A 24,615-nucleotide genomic window follows, 5' to 3' on the forward strand; every position below is an offset into this window, starting at 1 on the left:
TACGGCAAGCGGTACCGGAGCGCCAAGTCTAGGACCAACAGCCTCCTCAACGGCTTCTACCCCCATGCCATTAGACTGCTGAACAATTATACCCCCCCCTACACTGCTGCTACTCGCTGTTTGTTACCTATGGCATAGTCACTTCGCCCCCACCTACATGTACAGATTACCTCAATTGACTTGGTACCGGTGCCCCCTGTATATAGCCTAGTTATTCTTATTGTGTTATTTTTTATTATTACTTTTTATGTTAGCCTACTTCGTAAATATGTTCTTCTTCTTGAACTGCACTGTTGGTTACGGGCTTGTAAGTAAGCATTTCACGGTAAAGTCTACACTTGTTGTATTCGGTGCATGTGGCAAATAAAGTTTGATTTGATTCAAACTCTTCTCACCGGGGTACCCGGGCCAGATAAACGAACCACCTCATTGACGCCTCTGGCTCAAGCGGTCCTCTGTCATCCGGGTATCTGCATCGAGAGAGTGTGGGTGAGGAGGCGGGAAATGGCGTCTGGGTGCACATCGCAGTATCAGCTACTAGACGGTTCATAAAAATAGCAAAGCAGAGAGGAAACAAGAAGAAAAGAAGAAGAAGCAGCTGCTGTCCGCACCGTGGCAGCCAGCAGTGCTTGATCAGTCAACTCGTTTTCGAGATACTGTGGAGTACTGTAAAGTAAGTAGGGATTATTTCAAGCGTCTTTCAGCATGTGTGAGTGACGTACAAATAAATATTTTCCTTTCTCGCCCCCAAGGCATGGACAACAGCAATCTAACGTACAGTAGCTAGCTAGCCAGCCAATTTGACCCTCTGTCTTGCTAAAATCTCGGCCTCCTGGTTTGCTAACATGTAACCATTTTGCTGCGGAAAATTACTCAATGGTTTTGTACATTTTGGTTTGATTTCTTGTACATTTACAACAGTCTTGATTAACTTGCCTAAAACAGCTAATTGACTAGATCCATGTTGCCACGCTAGGTAGCTAACCAGCTAGCAAAGTTTAGGTAGTGCTAGCTAATTAAGTTTTGCTAATGTTAGTTAACGTTAGCAACTAGCTAGCTAGTCAAATTTGTCTTTGGACAGAAAGGGCTAAAATATTGCTTGTCCAGCCTCTCGCAACCTAAGTTTAATTTCGTTAGCTAGATGTTATAACAGCTAACCGTATAGCTAAACCGCTAACATTTCTCAGTTGAAAATGGACAGTGAGAAATGGCAGGTACAGTAGCTAGTTATCTAGGTACTGTGTTTTTTGCGAGTTAGCCGTCACGGCTAGCTAACGTGGACTAACCTCGCGCGCTGTTTTCGAACGATGTTTGTTACTTGTTAACAGCTTGCGAACTCGCGTGATGTTTAGCTAGTTAGTTACTATTGGTGTCCTGCTTTTACGGCCTTCTACCTGGACACGAGTGGTCGGTAGCAAGCTTTAATTTCCCGCCCACTGTGTATACAAGCCTGGTTAGGGCTGCCCGTCCATGGACATAGAACAAGTTAGTTGGTAATTAGCTCTGGACCAAGTGCGAAAGCTTTCCATGTTTTCTTTTGAATTGCAACCAGCATTGGCCCATTACACGAAGGAGTCAGAAACATTTTGAACAGTGACAATTCGATTAACTTGCCATTAGACTGTCTAGTTAGCTAACTAGCTATTTCAATGAAGTGTGCGTGGTGTTCCCACTTTCCACTCATTTTGATTGACCATCCCCTCATCAACCATACCTTCCACATGTTATGGAACGATGCACCGCCACCACCAAACAATTAGTAGTGAGGGCGAATGAATGGGCTGCTGCAGTCACTATGGGAACTCTTTCTAGAGCCCACAATTTAAGTCCAGGTAGCAGATAATGGACCTTAATAACAGATACTTATGTAGTTGGTGCTGTATATTTAAGCATTAAGGCCCGAGGGTGGGTGGTATATGGCCAATATACCACATGTAAGGGCTGTTCTTAGGCAAGAAGAACCGTGGAAGGCTGTGACACGGACCTTAGCCGCTGTATATTGACCATATTTCACAAACCCCTGGGGTGCCTTATTGCTATTATAAATGGGTTACCAATGTAATTAGACCAGTAAAAATACATATTTTGTCATAACTGTGCTATAAGGTCTGAAAAACCATGGCTTTCAGCATTCAGGGCTCGAACCACACAGTTTAGAATTTATTTATAGTAGTATATAATGGTTCCAGCTGTGGTATCAGACGGTATACTACGGACATGACAAAGCATGTATTTGTACTGTTCTAATTATGTTGTAACCAGTTTATAATAAAAATAAGGCACTTTGGTGTTTGTGGTACATGGCCAATAAACCACTGCTAAGGGCTGTATCCAGTCACTCCGTGTTGCGTCGTGCTTAAGAACAGACAATAGCTATGGTATATTGGACATATACCACACCCTCTCGTCTTACTGCGTAAAACGTTTTAAGGATCTGACACTTTTTTTCACATTTTTGGGGGGTGGCAGGCAGGCACAGCAAGGGTTCAAAATGTGAACATAAATTGATTTGATCAAACAAAACTATGCTACATTTTATTTTTGGGACCCTCAGGATGACAAATCAGAGCAGGATAACTTAATGTAAGTATATTATTTACCTTCAGAGGTGAATGTATCAAACAGTTGCCATGATACATTTTTTGTTGTTGTGCACTCTCCTCAAATAAAACAATTTTCCCCCCACTGTAATAGCTACTGTAAATTGGACAGTGCTGTTAGATTAACAAGAATTTAAGCTTTCTGCCCATATAAGGCATGTTTGTTCTGGGAAATGTTCTTGTTACTTGCAACATCATGCTAATCACATTAGCGCACGTTAGCTCAAACGTCCTGGGCGGCACCGATCCCGTGGAGGTTAAATATACATGAGTTTTAACTCTAAAATATCTTTGTTACTTTACAGTTCATGCTCCCAGTATATAAGGAAAGCCCCCAATGCAAGATCGACTTTTCTATGATTCACTTGGTGGGGGGACCTATTGCCTGTAACCTACTGTACATGGTGGGGGAACATATTTCCTGTAGCCTACTGTACATGGTGGGGGAACATATTTCCTGTAGCCTACTGTACATGGTGAGCTGTAAGTGGCACTTCCACTTTTTTAATATGGAAAACGGCTGAGGAATTTTCTACAATATTCACACCATATTGACACAATTTTTTATAGAACAAAAATGTAAATTCATCAGCTATGTGGAAATATGTATTTGTGTGTACATTATAAAGCAAGTGAATACTCTCCCCCCCGGTTTTAGCTTGCAGTCTACAGTAGATGGCTAGGTTTAGGATATTCACTAGCCCACACCAGTGACAAACGTAGATATGTTATTGACTTACACAAGCAAAATCGAGATCACTTATTTTACTTGCTAGAAATGGCCACATTCATTCAGATATGAAGGAAGAGGATGGCTACAGCTGAAGTTGGAAGTTTACATACACCTTAGCCAAATAACAGTTATACTCAGTTTTTCACAATTCCTGACATTTAATCCTAGTAAAAAATCCATGTCTTAGGTCAGTTTGGATCACCATTTTATTTTAAGAATGTGATATGTCAGAATTTGCTGGTTTCTTTTGATTTTCCCATGATGTCAAGCAAAAAGGCACTGAGTTTGAAGGTAGGCCTTGAAAATACATCCACAGGTACACCTCCAAGTGACTCAAATTATGTCAATTAGCCTATCAGAAGCTTCTAAAGCCATGACATAATTTTCTGGAATTCTCCAAGCTGTTTAAAGACACAGTCAACTTAGTGTATGTAAACTTCTGACCCACTGGAATTGTGATACAGTGAAATAATCTCTGTAAACAATTGTTGGAAAAATTACTTGTCATGCACAAAGTAGTTGTCCTAACCGACTTGTCAAAACTATAGTTTGTTAACAAGAAATTTGTGGAATGGCTGAAAAATTTGTTTTAATGACTCCAATCTAGATGTATGTAAACTTCCGACTTCAACTGTAGCTATAGCAAGCAAATGTTAGCAGCTGCTTCTTCAACAAGAAGTAACTGACAATGTTGATCCTAAGATAAAATAAAAGTTCTTATTAAGCAAAATCTCCCATTGGCCCTTCCAAAGAAAACAACATGGGCTTCTCTGAAATACGATCAGATCCATCGGCCGACTTAAATTCATTTCACTCTCCAGGCTGTATAGAAAACTCCCCTGGAGTTACACAATGTCCGAATTACCGTAACGCTCAGCCCCCACAAACATCTTAAACTTGCTCTATATAGTAAGTGAACTCCTTTTTCCCATTGGCTTGTACCTATAGTATGACAGCGTCAGCAGTTAGCTACCAACTGCTGGCAGACGTGTTGGTTAGTTTTCAGAGTTATTTAGATGGAAGACGTGAGCTAAATCCGTTATAGCTAGATAATGTTAGCATAACTCTTTCACTTACCTGGTTGACCTCACTGAAGACCATGATCGGGCTCGGCTGGTGCTGCTGGCTGTTTTGAGATGCTTTAAAGCCACATTGATGGTAGGGACACCATCCACTTAAATAGCAGCCAACTGTTGTCACTATTGATATCATATGCCGGGTTATGATTTGTTGAAGTTAACAGAAAAAATGTTGGTCCTTTTCTGTGATGGCAGCCTTCCCGAAATCAACATCCGCCATTCCAAAATATAGATGGAAGCTTTCTACAATTTCTCATCTAACCATTCATATATAGATTATACCAAGTGGTCTTTGTATAATGTGTGTTTTAATAGTGCTTACAACCCAAATGTTTTGCCCCAGTTCAATTGATTTCAACGTGTAATCGATATGAGTGTTGCGTATACACTTCAATGGCAAAAATGTAGCTGGCTGTCTTCAACAAATTGTCTTCTACCAGTGATATACACATTATTCCCAGATTCTGTGTGAGTGATTTGTTGCTACTTGTCAAATCAACAGGGTTTTTAGTGCATATGCAATTCGTAAGGTGCTCATTTAATAACATTTCTTGTCAACAAGAAGCAGCCACAGCATCATTTTCATACTATGTTTTCAATTAATATCATCCAACATACCAGTTACAGCCAATCCGAGCTGCTAACGGGTGCCTGCCCGCCTATCGGCTCTTTCGCCACAGATGAGATCACTACACCAGAGTGTGCTTTGTGCTTAACTCAGTCCACGGTGTTTAACTCACAGCTATCATAAACTTTATCCGATCAATAGCCTAGCCTGCAACACCGCTTGTCCAGCAGACCACAAAACATCATTATCTACTTTTACGTATTGTTTGGTGGCTAAGCAAGGGTAATAATCCTCTTGAGAGCAGCCTATGAGAGCTTAGGGATGAGATGGTAGCTTTTTTTCAGTGATTGCCGCCACGAGAAAGCCAACAAATATCTAGCAAATGCTTGAGGTGCTCGTATGATGTTTTTGTGACATCTTCAATCAATTGATTTGACATTAATTTGGGACTACGGGGGAGGTATAAAACTATTTATTTTCAAAATGTTTTCTAATTTTCTCCTGATTTTTAAGCTCAAACAAAACCTTCCATTTCCCTATGCTGCACAACTATATTCGGTCAACAGTACAGATCACTCCCGTGATGTCAAGAGTTTTTAGATAAACTGAAAGCAAACTCATAAAAATACCCACAGAGGTGGTGCAGTTTATAGGCACCCATTCTCTACTGATGAGGTGGGAGAGAGACTGCTCCGCAAAAGCTAGTCAAATGAGATGTTTCTGTGTAAAAACAAAAGTAGACAGAGAACTATGAATGAAAATGGGACAGAATTTGATGCTGATCAACTGAGATATACCATGCATAAAAGGTTTCCTATGTGTAAATAAAAACAAGATGAAGCGATGCATGTAGAAATTAATTAATGTGATGCAGGTGTGTTAAGTTCAAATGTTCCATTATGTAAAACCATTTGATGCACTGAATTGGGCTGGTCTTAAAGCACTCAAATTGAAGTGCTTTATAAGATTATAATATAAATAACCCTGTTCAAATCTGGCCCCTGTAAGAATTTAGTTGAGTAACCCTGCAGTAGGGTAAACTGAGCCACGATAAAATGAGGTAATACCCTGTTAGATTTTTAACAACTTGCATTGTTGTCACACCACTGAGCTATGTGTGCATGAGGCCATTTCAATGGTTCTCACACCGCTTCAAACATAATTTTTTTTGTATTGTTTTAGAACTCACTTGTGTGAATGTGCAAATAGCTAGCATCTAGCTACTATACATGTCATTTTCTTTGTAGCGTGTGTAACAGCTGGTTGTAATTTCAGAAGTATGGGGGCAGTGAAAATGGATAGTCTACTATATTTTTCTGAAATATAGCTTTATCCGCAACCTTACTTGATTTGATGTGTGTTATATATCCATAGATCTAATTTTTTGTTTAAATAAAGAAAGAGAAAAAAGGAAATCCTCTTCCCCAGTATAGTGTTTCTGTTGCTGATGGCTGCATCCTTGGTTTGTTGGAAGCTGTGAATGAGTCATGCTTTGAGATGGTAAAAAATAGGCATGCTGTGACTAGAGGAACTGTATGTGTGTGATTCGTGTTCATTGGCTCTTACATACATGCTGAGTTCTGCAGGCAAAATTGAGGCGTGCCGTATCTGCTGGCTCCTTGGATGGTTTAGCCCGGGGATGTCAAACTCAATCAGCACATGGGCCATATTGGGGGGGAAACAACATTCGCGGGCCAGACCTAGCCTATTGTTTGTTTTTATAAAAAACGTGCATACAACTGCAACCCACTTATGCACATAGGATGCTGTATATAAAAATGTTACATATTAAAACAAGAGATTAAATAATATTTGTCCAGCCTTTGCTGCTATGCTTGCAGATGAGCAAAATATGCTGCAATCGTAGTCAAAGTATTTAATAACTCCAAATAACAAAAATGTAACTAGGTTAGGCTACTAGGCTACTGCTCAAATGTTGTCATAGGCCTACGTTTCTCCTTTGCAATGAGTTTTATTGAAAGGTTTAGCTTTTCGGTTATTAATTGTTACGCTTTAAAAATCGAAGCCAGACTGCAAAAATGTTTGTGGCCTAGGATGACATTGCTGCGCGCTGTAACAGGACACACGAAAGCAGAGCAATTCACAGATGCAAGTGTAATTACATAAAGCAGAGGACTCAACTGTTGCCTAATTTATACTCACATGTGTGCCCTATTGTCCTTCAGTAGTCATTTATACCTGCGTCTGAATCCATTTCTTAAATTTATGACAACAAATGACATTTTCTGTAGGCTACTGCAATAGTCAGTTGGAACGGAAACTTGGCATGGACATTAAGCCGTTGTTTCACATCACTAATGGCACTGACCAAATCTACCGGACTGAAAGTTTAAAAGGTTACAACACCTTTTGAACTTTTGGTCCGGTAGATTTGGTCAGTGCCATTAGTGATGTGATACAGCATGCAGGCGTGTGTGGCAATGCACTGCTGTTTAGCGTGCAGCATGTTGGCAGTGCTTTCTGTGACTTGTAGTGCAGCGCATCATGGGCGGTATGGAAGCGGGCCAAAATGAATAGACATCACAAATCAGTGCGCCTTCTGGTTAGAAATGCTTCACTGGCTGGTTTTGGTCCGCCTGGCCTTGTTTTATGCCTGGCTTAGCCTAACGGAGAGCTAGGTCGTTCCTTCATTCATAAATCATCTTATTTAATGGCTATATTATTGTCTAGGCAAAATAATTTTTTTAGCCTCTGGATTTGAAGCTATTTTTAATCTCTAACTTGTTGCTAACCTTTGCTCCCCTCTCCATTGCGATATTGCGTTGCTCATGGGGCTTGCAGTCATTACAAGGACACGAATGCTGTCATATTACATCAATAGTACCACATAACATCCCCGTCATGCTAGTTCAACATCACCGTGACGAAGCAATAGCTGTTAAGACTCTAGTGTTAATTTGGAAATAATCCTCCCTGTGGCATGTATTAAATAAGTCTGGCTACTTGTATCTATGGACATGTTGTAGGCACATACGTTCCCCGAATCCCCACCCTGTAATCAGCTGCTAATATCATTTGGGTATTAAAATAAATTGTCCTTCACACGTTTTGACAAGGGATGGAAACTTTACATTAGTGACTGAAAAAGGGAGGGTGTGTTCACATTCCAAGGTTCATCTCAGAAGTAAATGGACTTTATTATATTAGGATCTGTTGAGGAAGCGTGTTCACTGTTTAGGCCAGGCGCCATGGTAATGTAATGCAGATGTAGTGAAGCAGTGGGTTTCTCTGCAGTGCAATGGGAGTGGTGGATAGAGAGGGCTGTGTGTGACCACTGTCTGGCATGGTGCCTGATAGGTCCTGGAAATGATTCAAAATGTGCCAAAATTCTACCAAGATCCAGCAAAAAAATACCATATGCATTTCAGGTAAAATAACCCACTTTATCTCCCAGGACAGCAAGCTAGCTAAATGTCCATGAATGTTTCATGCGTGTTTCGACCTGTCCCCAAATTTAATATAGATTGTTTTGATATTGAACCCGTCTGGTGTTGATGGACAGAATCAACATGCGAACGTGCGGAGCTAGTTTGGTCAGCATGTGAAAGTAAGCACGGGGTGGGAGGGTGTGCTCCTTGAGAGAAGAGCGCTGTGGTTAATTACAGTAAGTCATTTTCCCTATGTATGTTTTTGTTCGTTAATGGAAACAATAGGTCCATCTTATCTCTAATGTCCTCAGATACTGTTTGTGATCAATTTGTCCCATCAGTTGGTCAGTTGTTAGATAAACACATTCACTGAAGTAGTCTTGAGTACTCAATGGTCGTGTGATGGGTCTTTGGCTCACTGAGGCAGCGATGATGTACTGTGATGCAGAGGAAATGGTGTCTTGAATGCAACCAGATGTTGGCAGCAGCAGCACTTTTTCTGCTGGTGTTTTTTGTTCACTGAGGGTTTTCAAATCAGCAGCTTGTCCACTCCTTTTTAGCTGTTAGGCTGTATATCATGTGACTGTATGAAGAGGGCGAAAATCAGGTCTTACGCTAACAAACTGTTTTTTCCCCCTCTCTTCCTACCCAATCTTCCCCCATTTGTCTGCTTTTGCCCATCAACCCGCTTTGCCCTGTCTGTCCTCCAGTCTTACATGTGGCTCTTAAAACAATGAGGCTGAGAATGCGGAAGGCATCTCAGCAGTCGAGCCCTGCCCATGCGCCCCGCACATCCCGGACCAAGCGGAGGCATTCAGAAGTGGAGGAGTGCACACCGACAGGTGGCGGGAGAGGCCTGCTGTCCACCATTAAGAAATTAATCAGAGGCAATGCTGTGAAGGTAAGCTGTCTCTTATCTGTCTCTGAAATGGCATCCTATTCCCTATATAGTACACTACTTTTGACCAGAGCCCTATGAGATTTGGTCAAAAGTAGTGCACTATATAGTGAATAGGGTGCCATCTCTGGGATGGATTTGAGTGTCTGCGCCTAAGTAACATTTCCCCCTCCAACGTTCTACAGCTGTTTGATCACTAAAGTTACATGTCCCTAGTTTAACATTTTAGCAATGTGTTATGTAAGCAGCACCTTTTTACACCCCCCTCAACTAGACCTTTATTTAGCCCCTATCCAGATTTAAGAAGTAAAGTCTGTATTAGTACCCAGTGTCATGTTTCCCTAGAAATGCATGGTGGAATGCAGCTGCTTGTCTTCGAACTCCAGCAGTGTTCCAATTTTAGCAGTGGCTCTAGAGATAGTAGAAGGATGGTAGGTAGTGGGGCTGCACAATTTGGGAAAAAATCTTAATATACATTTTTTGGGGGCCAGATATTGCAATTGTGATTTTGGGTGAAAACGTGGTAATTCCATCAGACATGTTTAAAACACGTGTCCGGGTAGAAAACATCACTTCTAAAATGAGATGAGTTAATACATACTGTGCTAACTGAATACAAAAACCAAATTAAGCTAATGTTTTCCAGCATTGTTATACATAGGTTTGTTAATATGTAGGTGTAGTAATCATAATTTAACATGATCATCAAATATAGCAGGGTTCTTTAACTGGCGAGTCAGATTTGGCTTGCAGGTGGTTTCGTTTGAGCCCCATAAAATTACAATTTTCATTGTTGAACATAGACTAAAAATACCAGGTAATCAGCTCCAAGTGATTTTAATTTAGGACATATTTTTCCCAAGTATTCCCACCCATAATAGAGATGTGATCATATACAAATGTAAACAAAGTTTGAAATTGTTTTAGTCAAATATTATATTTTTTGAGCTTCTTATGGTTAATTTGCAGTCTACAAATTATTTGTAATTATGTTCTTGCCCCCTGACCATCCACTCAAGAAAAAATCACCCTGTGGCTGAATCTAGTTGATGATCCTTGAAATATAGTGTGCTTTAAGCGTAGCATGTTGTTCATTTAACCTCACTAGGGTATTTGGGACGGTAGCGTCCCACCTCGTCAACAGCCAGTGAAACTGCAGGGCGCCAAATTCAAAACAACAGAAATCCCATTTCAATTCCTCAAACATACAAGTATTTTACACCATTTTAAAGATACACTTGTTGTAAATCCAGCCACAGTGTTCGATTTCAAAAAGGTTTTACGACGAAAGCACACCAAACGATTGTTAGGTCAGAGCCAAGTCACAGAAAAAGACAGCTATTTTTCCAGCCAAAGAGAGGAGTAACAAAAAGCAGAAATGGAGATAAAATTAATCACTAACCTTTGATGATCTTCATCAGATGACACTCATAGGACTTCATGTTACACAATACATGTATGTTTTGTTCGGTAAAGTTCATATTTATATCCAAAAATTTAGGCGGGACGCTACTGTCTCGCTTGGCCAAAGGCCAGAGAAAATGCAGAGTGCCAAATTAAAAAAAAAATACTATAAAAATCAAACTTTCATTAAATCACACATGAAAGATACCAAATTAAGGCTACACTGGTTGTGAATCCAGCCAACGTGTCAGAATTCAAATAGGCTTTTCGGCGAAAGCAAACGATGCTATTATCTGAGGATAGCACCATAGTAAACAAAGCGAGAGAAGCATATTTCAACCCTGCAGGCGCGACACAAAACGCAGAAATAAAAAATATAATTATTGCCTTACCTTTGACGAGCTTCTGTTGTTGGCACTCCAATATGTCCCATAAACATCACAAATGGTCCTTTTGTTCGATTTAATTCCGGCGATATATATATATCCAAAATGTCCATTTTATTTGGTGCGTTTGATCCAGAAAAACACCGGTTCCATCTTGTGAAACGTGACTACAAAATATCTCAAAGGTTACCTGTAAACTTTGCCAAAACATTTCAAACTACTTTTGTAATACACCTTTTAGGTATTTTTTTACATAAATAATCGATAAAATTGAAGACGGGATGATCTGTGTTCAATACAGGATTAAAACAAACTGTAGCTAGCTTTCTGGTCACGCGCCTCTAACAAACAGGACACTTCGAGTGACCCTCGTTCAAGATGGCCGTACTTCATTACACAAAGGAATAACCTCAACCAATTTCTAAAGACTGTTGACATCCAGTGGAAGCGGTAGGAACTGCAAGAAGGTCCCTTAGAAATCTGGATTCCCAATGAAAATACATTGACCTCAACAACAACAAAAATCTGAATGGTTTGTCCTCGGGGTTTCGCCTGTTAAATAAGTTCTGTTATACTCCCAGACATGATTTAAACAGTTTTAGAAACTTCAGTCTTTTCTATCCAAATCTACTAATAATATGCATCTCTTCTGGGGATGAGTAGCTGGCAGTTTAATTTGAGCATGCTTTTCATCCATAATTACGAATGCTGCCCCCTACCCTAGAGAAGTTAAGAACAAATTCTTATTTTCAATGACTGCCATGTTCAGGGGCAAAACGACAGATTTTTACCTTGTCAGCTCGGGGATTCGATCTAGCAAACTTTCGGTTACTGGCCCAACGCTCTAACCTATATATACCTGCCGCTATATCATATTGTTTTGACTATCACAATATTATTTTTGCTCTACTTGGCTGTACTTGCACAAACTCCAGTATTTCCCTTCATAGCTTGTTCGCCATCTTTTTAAATAGGGAGCCCATTTTTATTTTTTCAGCACTTTTATTTCTGTGACTGCTCAACTCATTTTCTCATGGCTCTATTATCCCTCTGCAGCATACATTTGGTAAGCATTATGTTTGGAACATTAAATCGCAATAAGATCAGTGTCGATCGCAATACATATCGTATTGGCACCTAAGTAGAGTGATAATATCGCATTGTGAGGTCCCTTTCAATTCCCATCCCCGTGTTGTACTAGACCAGTGGTTCCCAAACTTTTTATAGGCCTGTACCCCTTCAAACATTCAACCTCCAGCTGCGTAACCCCTCTAGCACCAGGGTCAGCGCAATCTCAAATTTTGCCATCATTGTTAGCCTGCCATACACACACTATAGATTTATTAAACATAAGAATGAGTGTGAGTTTGTCACAATCCGGCTCGTGGGAAGTGACAAAGAGCTCTTTTAGGACCAGGGAGCAAATAATAATAAACTATTTTGCGCTTTATTTAAAAATCTTATATATAAAACCTTATTTGTTCTTTGAGAATGGTGAATAACTTACCACAGGTTAATGAGAAGGGTGTGTTTGAAAGGATGCACAGAACTCTGCAATGTTGGGTTGTATTGGAGAGATTCTCAGTCTTAAATCATTTTCCACACACAGTCTGTGCTTGTATTTCGTTTTCATGCTAGTGAGGGCCGAGAATCCACTCACATAGGTACGTGGTTGCAAAGGGCATCAGTGTCTTAACCTTTTATGGCTGCCATCCCGCTACCGGGATGATATGACTACAGCGAGTGAAAGTGCAGGGCGCCAAATTCAAAAAGCAGAAATCTCATCATTAAAATTCCTCAAACATAGATGTGTCTTATATCATTTTAAAGGTAATCTTGTTGTTAATCCCACCAAAGTGTCCGATTTCAAATATGCTTTTCAGCGAAAGCACTACAAACGATTATGTTAGGTCACCACAAAACCACAATAAGCACAGCCATTTTTTCCAGCGAAATATGGCTTTCACAAAAACCAGAAATAGAGAAAATTAATCACTAACCTTTGATTATCTTCATCAGATGACACTCATAGGACTTCATGTTACACAATACATGCATGTTTTGTTTGATTAAGTTCATATTTATATAAAATAATCTGAGTTTACATTGGCGCGTTACATTCACTAGTTGCAAAAACATCAAGTGATTTTGCATAGCCACATCGTTTCAACAGAAATACTCATCATAAATGTAGATGATAATACAAGTTATACACATGGAATTATAGATATACCTCTCCTTAATGCAACCGCTGTGTCAGATTTCAAAAAAACTTTACGGAAAAATAAACCATGCAGTAATCTGAGACGGAGCTCAGAACAATAGCCAAATTAGCCGCCATGTTGGACTCAACAGAAACTAGAAAATACATGATAAATGTTTCCTTTGATGAATTCATCAGAATGCAGTCCTAGGAATCTCAGGTCCACAATAAATGCTTGATTTGTTCGGTAATGTCCGTTATTTATGGCCAATTAGCTACTTTGGACATGTTTACCAAACGCCCCACCCAAAGCGTGTCCACTACCGTCCACTATAACGTGACGAAATGTCCAAAAGTTCCGTTAGTCAGTAGAAACATGTCAAACGATGTACTGAATCAATCTTTAGAATGTTGTTAACATACATCTTGAATAATGTTCCAACCGGAGAATTTCATCGACTTCAGTTGACCGAAGGAACGGAGCTGCCTATCACGTGAATGCGCGTGTTCAATGCGTGATCACCTCCTGGCAGTGGTCACTAATTCCTGTCTCCTTCGGCCCCCCTTCACATTAGTCATCAGACAAAGTTCCATTGACTGTTGACATCTAGTGGAAGCCGTAGGAAGTGAAAACTCATCAATATCTCGCTGTGATTTCAATGGGACCTTGGTTGAAAATTTGGCACCCCCAGAAAAATTATTAACAGGAAGTGGAACTTCTCAGGTTTTTGCCTGCCATGTGAGTTCTGTTATACTCACAGACATAATTCAAACATTTTTAGAAACTTCAGAGTGTTTTCTATCCAATACTAATAATAATATGCATATATTAGCAACTGGGACTGAGGAGCAGGCTGTTTAATATGGGCACCTCTGCACCTTTCATCCAAGCTACTCAATACTGCCCCTTCAGCCAATAGAAGTTAACAGCGTGATTTGCCAAGGCAGGATACTCTGAGAGCAGCCCAATCCAAAAATCTGGCAGTGGCTTCTGATTAAATAAAAAAATTCGCAGAACCGCTTGTTGCAATTTCGATGAGACTCTTGTTCAGATATCGATAAGTGGACTGGAGTTAGCATGAAAGGGATAATGAATCCAGTTGTTTGTGTTGTCCGTTTTGGGAAAGTACCTGCGTAATTGCGCACCCAGCTCACTCAGGTGCTATATCACATTTGGCATTGTCTGTAAGCTTGAGTTCATTTGAGCATAAAAAAATATACAATGATGGAAAGACCTGTGTGTTTTCCTTGTTAATGCAGACAGAGAAGAGCTCCAACTTCTTAATCAAAGCCTCAATTTTGTCCCGCACATTGAATATAGTTGCGGAGAGTCCCTGTAATCCCAGATTCAGATCATTCAGGTGAGAAAAAACATCACCCAAATATATAGCCCCCTGTTTGAAAATGTGAAGAGAAAAATAAAAATAAAATTTGAATCGCATTTTTATTTGCCGTCCCCCTGACGCATTGCACCCATTTTGGGATACCTGTATTAGACCAAAGACAGGCCTATGTTGTAGTCGCGTAATAATCATGTGAGCTCTGTTTCAACTTGTCCCTTAATTTTGTTATACAGCGTTGGGATGGTGACTTGAGTGACGTAGTCTTGTATCCTGTCCAGCTTGTTTATCCTCTTTAAGCTTTGCTGACTGTAAATGTGAAACATGTCTTTGGCTGGGTGATAGCCTCTGGGTGATGTCTGTGGGATGTCTGTGGGATGTTTTTTTGTAGGGCGTTACACTTGTCAATTCCTGTTTAACGTAGGAGTCTAGCTGAGGGGCTTTGCAGCTGTTGGGAGCTTTTTATTTTTTTAAATTTTATATTTTTAACATTTATTTTTATTCAAGAGCACATAAAGAACATGTACCATACATACACAACTTATCTTTGCTGTCTTTACTAAGGAGTGTAATTACTGTCGGGTGCGTTTTTCTTCACCATGCAATCGTCGTGAAGTAGGGGATGGTTCTTCTTCAAATGACTGAATGCTTTTGTTGTGTTGCCTCTTGTTGTCGCCACAACTCTGAGGCACTTTTTGCACAACACATTTGGTTGGCTTTGGTTTGCCTGTACTACAAGTCCTTTGTCCATCCAACCAGATACGAGTCAGAATTCCTTGGGCCTTCTGCTAGTGGGTTTATTCAAAATTAAATGTTGGGAATACTGTAAGAGATTTTGAAAGATTTTGGGGGGTTTATTCTACAGTTAAATGCTCCTCCCATCAGTTCTGATATGAGAGTTGTGTTTCTACCTCAGGTAGAGCAGGAGAAACCAGCAAAGAAGACACGGCTCACCTGTGACGTCGACGACAACCTGATCTCTTCCACACCACAAGGTGGCGATGCCCCCAGGAGGACAATCTCCAGGGTCAACGGGGGTGAGTTTGGAAAGGGATTGGAGGATTAATTGAAAGATGGGAACAAAACCTTATCCTATTCAGTAATCATACCTTGCACACCAACAGGCCTTTTATAGGAGTTTGCATGTCTTGATAAAGCGACGTATCATGTTGTCCTTACCTGCTCCTCACCCTAAACCACAGAAGCGACAAACCATGTTACGAACCATGACACGAGTAGTAAGCCTGTGAAGCCCAATGGGAAGCTGGAGGAGGCGGCAGAGACTTTGACCAGTCCGCCTAGAACCACACTCTTGGGAACCATCTTCTCTCCAGTCTTCAACTTCTTCTCACCAGCAAATAAAAATGGTAATACCCCAAAATGATGCTAGGTCGAAGAGTGCCAAGTACTCTGCAGAAACTTGACTTAAAATATGTTAGATTATCCTAAATTGTTCCATGTTTGTCTCTACTCCCTGCACTGGTAAATGGCCTACTATATTACCTCGGTCTTCATTCTACCTTGTACGACGCTCATTTGTTATGTTGTAATTTTTATATTGTGGTCAAATCTAACTTCCCTGCAGAACTACGGTAATAAGTAGTATAAATATAATATAGTAATCTAATGTAATTTTCAGCCACGTCAGGTTCGGACTCCCCAGACCAGGCGTTGGAGGCTGAGGAGATCGTCAAGCAGCTGGACATGGAGACTGTGGAGGAGACCCCCACCTGCACTGCCACCTCCACAGAGGAAGTGTGTACAACTATGCCCCTTTACCCCAGCGACATGCTGCCACCATTGCGGGCTCCACATCCTCCAGAAGTGCCTGTCGAGGAAGAGGAGGTCGTCACAGACACGCCTGCTCTCACAGGTAGCTGGAGATAAAGAAATGTCTTCTTGGTATAGAGTCCATGTTATTATGGACAAGGATCATTCTCACTTCACTCTCTCCTTCCCATTTCTCTTGGTCTCCTCCTTCCTATCATCTCAGCCCCAGGCGCCACTCCAGAAGGAGGCTATGTGGTGGCACAGCCCACAGCCCCTGCAGAGGGGACATACGAGGAGGACTGGGAGGTCTTTGATCCGTAAGTACAAATCTGCTCCCTCTCAGCAAAATATTCCAGTCTTAGTTAAGGCCAGAATATTGATGTTTAGAATACATTTTTATCTTGTGAATACAAAAAAGGAAAATATACTAAACAAAAACATGAACTCTATATTCAATATTTTCACAAAGAGTTACAGTTCATATAAGGAAATAAGTCAATTGAAATCAGTGCATTAGGCACTAATCTATGGATATCACATGACTGGGAATACAGACATGCAACTGTTGGTCACAGATGCCCCAAAAAAAGTAGGGGCGTTGATCACTATTTGCCTCATGCGCAACACATCTACCTTGCATAGAGTTGATCAGGCTGGAACATGCTGTCATGCGTGTCAATCCAGAGCATCCTTAACATGCTCAATGGGTGAGGAAGCAGGCCATGGAAGAACGGGGTCTTAGCTTCCAAGAGTTGTGTACAGATCCTTGCGACATGGGGCTGCGAATTATGCTGAAACATGAGGTAATGGCAGCGGATGAATGGCACGACAAAGGGCCTCAGGAACATGTCACGGTATCTACAGTGCATTCGGAAAGTATTCAGACCCCTTCACCTTTTCCACATTTTGTTACTTTACAGCCTGATTGTAAAATGGGTTAAACAAAACATTTTCCTCATCAATCTACACATACTACCCCATTTAATGACAAAGCAAAAACAGGTGTTTAGATATTTTTGCAAATTTATTAAAAACAACATACCTTATTTACGTAAGTATTCAGACAATTTGCTATGAACTGAAAATTGAGCTCCGGTGCGTCCTGTTTCCATTGACCATCCTTGATGTTTCTACAACTTGATTGGAGTCTACCTGACTGTGCATGAGCAAAAACCAAGCCATGACGTCAAAGGAATTGTCCATAGCGCTCCGGGACAGTATTGTGTTGAGGCACAGATCTGGGGCATGGTAGCAAAAAATGTCTATAGCATTGAAGTTCCCCATGAACACAGTGGCCTCCATCATTCTTAAATGGAAGAAGTTTGGAACCACCAAGACTTCCTAGCGCTGTCCGCCCTGGCAAACTGAGCAATTGGGGGAGAATAGCCTTGGTCAGGGAGGTGGCCAAGACCCCAATGATCACTCTGACAGAGCTCCAGAGTTCCTCAGTGGCGATGGTTGTAATTCTGGAAGGTTCTCCAATCTCTGCAGCACTCCACCAATCAGGCCTTCATCATAGAGTGACCAGACGGAAGCCACTCTTCGGTAAAAGGCACATGACATCCCACTTGGAGTTTGACAAAAGGCACCTAAAGGATTCTGACCATTCGAAACAAGATTCTCTGGTCTGATTAAACCAAGATTGTACTCTTTGGCCAAGCGTCACGTCTGGAGGAAACCTGGCACCATCCCTACGTTGTAGCATGGTGGTGGCAACATTCTGTGGGGATGTTTTTCAGCGGCAGGGACTGGGAGACTAGGCAGGATAGATGAACAGAGCACAGTACAGAGAGATCCTTGATGAAAACCTGCTCCAGAGCGCTCAGGACTTCAGACTGGGATGAAGGTTCACCTACCAACAGGACAACGACCCTAAGCACACAGTCAAGACAGCGCAGGAGTGACTACAGGATGAGTCTCTGAATGTCCTTGAGTGCCCAGCCAGAGCCCAGACTTGAACCCGATAGAACATCTCTGGAGAGACCTGAAAATAGCTGTGCAGCGACACTCCCCATCCAACCTGACAAAGCTTGAGGATCTGCAGAGAAGAATGGGAGAAACTCCCCAAATACAGGTGTGCCAAGCTTGTAGCGTCATACCCAAGAAGACCCAAAGCTGTAATCGCTGCCAAAGGTGTTTCAACAAAGTACTGAGTAAAGGGTCTGAATACTTACTTATGTAAACGTGATAATGTAATCCATTTTAGAATAAGGCTGTAACGTAATGTGGGAAAGTCAAGGGGTCTGAATACTTTCCAAATGCAGGCTGTATCACATCCGGCCGTGATTGGGAGTCCCATAGGGAGGCACACAATTGGCTCAGCGGTTGGCCGGGGTTGCCGTCATTGTAAATAAGAATTTGTTCTTAACTGACTTTGTTTTTAAATTACTTAACTGCCTAGTAAAATAAAGTGCATTCAAATTCCCGTTAATAAAATGCATTTGTGTGTTGTCCTTAGTAAACAATGTCAGCAAACCGCTTGCCCACACAACGCCATACACGTGGTCTGCTGTTGACGCCGGTTGGACGTACTGCCAAATTCTCTAAAACGATGTTGGAGGCAGTTTATGGTAGAGAAATGAACGTGAAATTATCTAGCAACAGCTCTAGTAGCATTCCTGCAGTAGCATGCCAACTTTTGCCCCTTTTCTTCCTCCCCAATTTCATGATATCCAATTGGTAGTTAGTCTTGTCTCATCACTGCAACGAGTACGGACTCGGGAGAGGCGAAGGTCGAGATCCGTGCGTCCTCCTAAACCCAGCCAAGCCACACTGCTTCTTGACACAATGCCCGCTTAACCCGCACCAATGTGTCGGAGGAAACACCATACACCCGGCGACCGTGTCAGCCACAGGAGTCGTTAGAGCGTGCCGGCCAAACCCTCCGATAACCCGGATGATGCTGGGCCAATTGGGTCTCCCGGTCGCGTTCGGCTGAGACAGAGCCTGGACTTGAACCAGGATCTCTAGTGGCACAGCTAGCACTGTGATGCAGTGCCTTAGACCACTGCGCTACTCGGGAGGCCCAAAACTGCACATGTTATTGTCCCCAGCACAAGGGGCACCTGTAATGATCATGCTGCTTAAAATTGCCACACCTGTCAGGTGGATGGATTATCTTGACAAAGAAGAAATGCTCACTAACAAGGATGTGAACAAATTTGTGCACAATTTGAGTATTAAGCTTTTTGTGATCATGGGACATTTCTGCAATCTTTTATTTCAGCTCATGAAACATGGGACCAACACTTTACATGTTGCGTTTATATTTTTGTTCAGTGTAGTTTCATATTTTTTTCCCTCCTGATTTCATTAAGTCCTGTATTTAACTTTGAACGATTTGATTTTGTCCAGGTATTTCTTCATCAAGCATGTACCTCCACTGACAGAGGAACAGCTGACCAGGAAGCCTGCTCTCCCACTAAAGACCCGCAGTACACCAGAGTTCTCCCTAGTCCTCGACCTGGTGAGCGATTTGACATGGTGCACTTCAATCCGACATCTGCATAGGCCGTGCAGTTTTTACAGTGATACGGCCTCTGTAGATGTCAGGGCATTCATACTTCTTGCGCTTCCCGGAGCAGCTCAGAGCTTTTGAGTATTGCTTTTGTAAAGGAAGTGAGTTTGTTTATACAGGACGGACCGCCCCCACCTGCCGTCAACCAATCATGTCAATGCGAAGCTATACGGAGCCCTCCACATTGTTACAAAATTTGGGAGTCTCAATTTGGCCTCTGCATGCCTCCGGAGGCACCGCAATCACACCCTCCGTATGGAGCCTACTACCACATTTTCGGATCAAGCATAAATAGGCTTTTACTGTAAATGGTACATCCACTTAAAGGGCATTGTTATGGTGGTTTGCAACTTACAACTATTTTTGTGATTCCTACCAGGATGAGACATTGGTGCACTGTAGCTTGAATGAGCTGGACGATGCAGCACTTACCTTCCCGGTCCTGTTTCAAGATGTAATTTACCAGGTATACAGAAGTCCTTGATCTGACATTGAGGTGTTTCTATTTTAAATGGGAAATAATTAAGCATTTTACTTTTCCACCAGAGGGTGCTAAAGCTGTCCTTTTGTAGACCGCCACAGGTGAAAGTGGGCGACACAGAATCTGTTTCTAGGAGAAACGGAGGCCTCTGAATACTTTGTACAAATAACTGATACTTTGCTTGTCTGCAGGTGTATGTGCGTTTAAGGCCGTTCTTCAGAGAGTTCCTGGAGCGCATGTCTCAAATCTATGAGGTAAACTGGGCTTCCTTTTCTCCTATTTAATTGTAACAGTTTATGGAAAGAGTACGGTTACTTGCATTAAGCTACTCTATAGTGAGAAACGTATTCAGTTGTCGTCTTTTCCTCGTTAGATCATTCTCTTCACTGCCTCTAAGAAGGTTTATGCAGACAAGTTGCTCAACATCTTGGATCCCAAGAAACAGTTGGTTAGGTAAGTTAAATGTTTATTTCTCATGTTTCTTTCTACCCCTTAATTTAGATGCATTGGAAGTATCAGCTGTGTTTTTGTAATAGAATACCACGCCTTAACTTTGACATGCATTTATAGTGCTCTCTGTTTGGATGAGGTTGCTGTGTGTGTTGATTGTGGTTTTGGGACTGGGACTGGGCAATGGGGAACGTGCTGCTTCCATGTGCTGTTCAGTTGTCAACATTGTGGTTTGACTGAATTATTCATAAACAGACCTGTAGACTTAACAATTGATTTATTTTCCTCCTCTCCACTAATCCTAGACACAGGTTATTTCGTGAGCATTGTGTCTGTGTACAAGGGAACTACATCAAGGACCTGAACATCCTTGGAAGAGACCTGTCCAAGACCGTCATCATTGACAATTCACCTCAAGCCTTTGCATATCAGGTGAGCCTTTCAGCCCCAAGTGACGTATGTAACCCCACCTAGCACGGCGTAATTAAGCCTACTGTTAGCATTTTAAATTATACTCACAAATGTTATATATGCTATTGTTGTATAATCCAATAGTATACCTTCCTATATCCCTACAGCTTTCCAATGGGATTCCCATTGAGAGCTGGTTCATGGACAAAAATGACAACGAACTCCTGAAGCTTGTCCCGTTCTTGGAGAAGCTTGTTGAGCTGGTACATACAAGCTACATTTGACATGTTTTACTCATGATTGGATAGTAATATTTTGTTTATTTCTAAGCCATACATGCTTGAGCTGTCATTGACATGTGCTTTGCAATGCCCCCAACATTCATTTTTAGTAGCCTGCTACCAATGTCTTTTACAAAATGAAATGGTCAGTCACTGACAGAGAAATAATCTCTTTAAATCATTGGTTTAGGTTCATATCACTGTGGTATTAATATAGTCTGTCTCCTGTGCTCCAGAACGAGGATGTGAGGCCACATGTTCGAGAACGGTTTCGTCTGCACGAGCTTCTTCCCCCAGACTGATCCCTGGAATAGACGGACAGAAGAAATAACGAATGATTGAATAAACCAACACAGACATGTAAAAAGCCCTCTTTTGGATTGTAACATTGCCATTACTGTTGAAGGTTTCACTTTTTCTCTATTTTTACCCCACGTAGTTTTTTTGCATCGATAACAACAAAGTGCAAAGTCTCAATTTTTTCGCAGCAACATCTGGTTAAAAAATAATTTATAAAGCCACATGTTTAGATCACATTACTGTGGGCAAGATCAAGAAGGCTCCTCCTTTTGACTGGCTTTTTTTCAGTAGCAGTTTCTTTCTCCTTGCTTCCTATCGGAGGGGCCAAGGTGCTGTCTGTCTGGTTGGACTGAATGTGTTAGCTGACAGAGAAGAGGATTATTCTTGCTCCCTTTGGTGCTTTCATGGGACTGTTGACAGTGACACTCATTGGCTTTAGACCAATTTTTAACAGCAATGGCCAGTAAAGTGTGTATGGGTACATAGCCCATCTTTTTCTTTCCATCTTGGGATTTTATAAACGTTTTACCTGTAGCCTATAGGATCTCATTATGCATTCCTCTAGCTGAATTTATTTTGTTGTTGTTGTAGACACTCATTGTGACCGCAATGTGTTTTTACCCCATTTCACAATGTTGTATTGTTTGCTTTTTTCTGGCTATGTTTTATGTAGGTGTTCTCCAAGGCTGTTGATTGGGAAATAATATTGATGATGATATGGTAGGATATCCCCATGATATGTCAAATCAAATTGAACGAATTCAGAACTTCCTGTATAATGTGTACTTCTGTTTAAACAATAGTTGGCTTTGTTTGAATTAATAGGACACTTTGCCAAAAATCTATCAATTAGTATAACTTTCAAGAAATTTGCATCAATGGACAGTTCATTGTTTGTGACTAAATGTCCCCCACTTCTCAAGTGAAGTGTTACTGACTTTTTATTTTATAGTAACATTTTTATTTGTCATTCATATATTTCAATGTATTTTTACTCAACCAAGGTTTTATTTTTATGGATATGTCTAGTATTGAATTATAACTAATGTAGATTGGCTCTGTCAGCATCTCACCCCTGTCTGTTACTGGGGGCATATGGATGGTCCTGAAACAGCCCAATGTGTAGCACCACCAGCATATAAACAGCAAGCCTCATCACTGTGGTATAAACCCAACCTGCCTCTAGTAGTTTTTTTTGTTTTAGGAATTGGTTTTATTATATGGCTTTAAAGCCTTTCTTTTAAATGCAGTAGAAAGAAGCATCGTTATTGGAGGACCTTTTGTTATGAATGTCTGACTGTCTCTGCCCAGGAGAGTTGTAGAAAAATAGACCATGATGCATTGTCAGATATTGTACCTAATACTTGTTATTTTATGTGGACTAACCAGATCCCAGATCATAGACACTTTATTGATGACAGATAGCGTAAGACAAAATTACACCCAAAACGGTTACCCTTCCATGTCCATTTGGCCCTTTTGTTGATATTATGGACTTTTACATTAGCTGGTCATGTATATGGTGCCATACAAATCTCCTTCCTAACATGATCAAACGTCGCCACCCATGTAATAAATAAAAAAATCTCGTTGGACGTGTTTATAAGTCGGAGACAATCAAGCCTCTAAGATCAAAACACTCAAATCGGAAAGGAAATTCTGGTCCGTTTGTTAGTTGTGCAGTTTTTTTTGGTTCTAAATTGAATTGTGTCCTGCGAACAAAGTTGTTAGGTGACTCCAACTGCCCTATCCCAGCTAATCATGCATGTCATCTTGCCAAACATCTGAAAGACTGAGGGTAAAAACTCTGTAGAATACCAGTCCTTTTAGCCTACTCTCTCATTGCCTTTCTGGAAATCATCGCCCTATAAAACTGAACTGACCTAGTGTAACTCGTCTATTACAGGGCACATTGTTTTTTGGCGACGTTCAATATTTCCAGACTATGAATGTAATTATTTTTCCACACTTGATCCCAAAATGTGGGGGGAAAATGAACAAATCAAAAGTCCATGATCCAAAGGATCTATCAACTTGTTAGATTTTCTCTGCTTTGAACGGTGCACAATGAGTAACATTTTTTTCACCATTATAGAAAATATATATAAATAATGAACAGCCTATTCTATAGCATTTTCAAATATGCAACCCTATCCATACCCACTTTAGCGGTTGGTTGAGAGTTGGCCCTAGGAGGATGAACCTGCTCCTTAAAGGGGGCCTGGCACTTTTCTATCAAGGGAGAGCTTACTTTGTAATTGTTAAAGGATGGGCTATTTGACATGTACATCCAGTTCATTTTTATGTGAATTATACCTGTTTTATTGTACAATACATGCAGCTTTGCATTAAAAGAAAATCCTTAAAGGAAAATCTTATTTTTTATTTCAAAAGGCATGTCATCTACTTTTTAAATGTATTCATTAAGATTTAACTTTACATCAGATGGAGTGTTTTTCTTACAAAGATCTGTATGTTTAGTTAGGACAGTGTCACTGAACTGTTAGAAACCTAGCATGTATGTAGAGAATCTTGTTTTGTGGGAAAGTCCTGAATTAAATTTTGATCTTGGCACTTTTTCTGCAGAAAAGAGCAACTGTGTTAACTTTTTCAATTTCCATTAAGGTGTATTTAAAATGTATTTTTAAATGCTTAAAATGACTGTGTTGTAAAATGTACATACCAAATTGCATTGAACAAAGTTTTCAAGTTAAACCATCCAGCATGCTGTTTTTCTTTCCTATTAAACATGGTAATTTATTTTCACTTGATGCCCCCCTCCCCTCCCTGGGTGCACGTTTTGGT

At 40.9% G+C, this 24,615-nt stretch overlaps 1 protein-coding gene across 1 annotated transcript; it reads left to right on the forward strand.

Moving 5' to 3' along the window:
* The first annotated feature begins 405 nt into the window (after nucleotides 1-405).
* On the forward strand, nucleotides 406-24,525 carry LOC139575973 (CTD small phosphatase-like protein 2-B). Its single transcript, XM_071401504.1, has 13 exons — nucleotides 406-673; nucleotides 9,080-9,270; nucleotides 15,517-15,637; nucleotides 15,803-15,967; nucleotides 16,240-16,473; nucleotides 16,594-16,687; nucleotides 19,725-19,836; nucleotides 20,267-20,353; nucleotides 20,560-20,622; nucleotides 20,742-20,821; nucleotides 21,124-21,250; nucleotides 21,397-21,492; nucleotides 21,747-24,525. The coding sequence occupies exons 2-13, from the start codon at nucleotides 9,103-9,105 to the stop codon at nucleotides 21,810-21,812; spliced, it is 1,413 nt and encodes a 470-aa protein (XP_071257605.1). The 5' UTR covers nucleotides 406-673; nucleotides 9,080-9,102; the 3' UTR covers nucleotides 21,813-24,525.
* The last annotated feature ends 90 nt before the right edge of the window (nucleotides 24,526-24,615 follow it).

This window comes from Salvelinus alpinus, chromosome 5, assembly GCF_045679555.1.
Source record: "Salvelinus alpinus chromosome 5, SLU_Salpinus.1, whole genome shotgun sequence".
In the NCBI taxonomy this organism is placed as follows: Eukaryota; Metazoa; Chordata; class Actinopteri; order Salmoniformes; family Salmonidae; genus Salvelinus; species Salvelinus alpinus.

Excerpts from the sequence above, each read along its gene's own strand:
- LOC139575973 (XM_071401504.1), top strand. The coding sequence starts at position 9,103 with ATGAGGCTGAGAATGCGGAAGGCATCTCAGCAGTCGAGCCCTGCCCAT. Across the intron at positions 19,837-20,266 it reads TCTCCCTAGTCCTCGACCTG|GATGAGACATTGGTGCACTG; the intron begins GTGAGCGATTTG and ends GATTCCTACCAG. Across the intron at positions 20,822-21,123 it reads CCCAAGAAACAGTTGGTTAG|ACACAGGTTATTTCGTGAGC; the intron begins GTAAGTTAAATG and ends CACTAATCCTAG.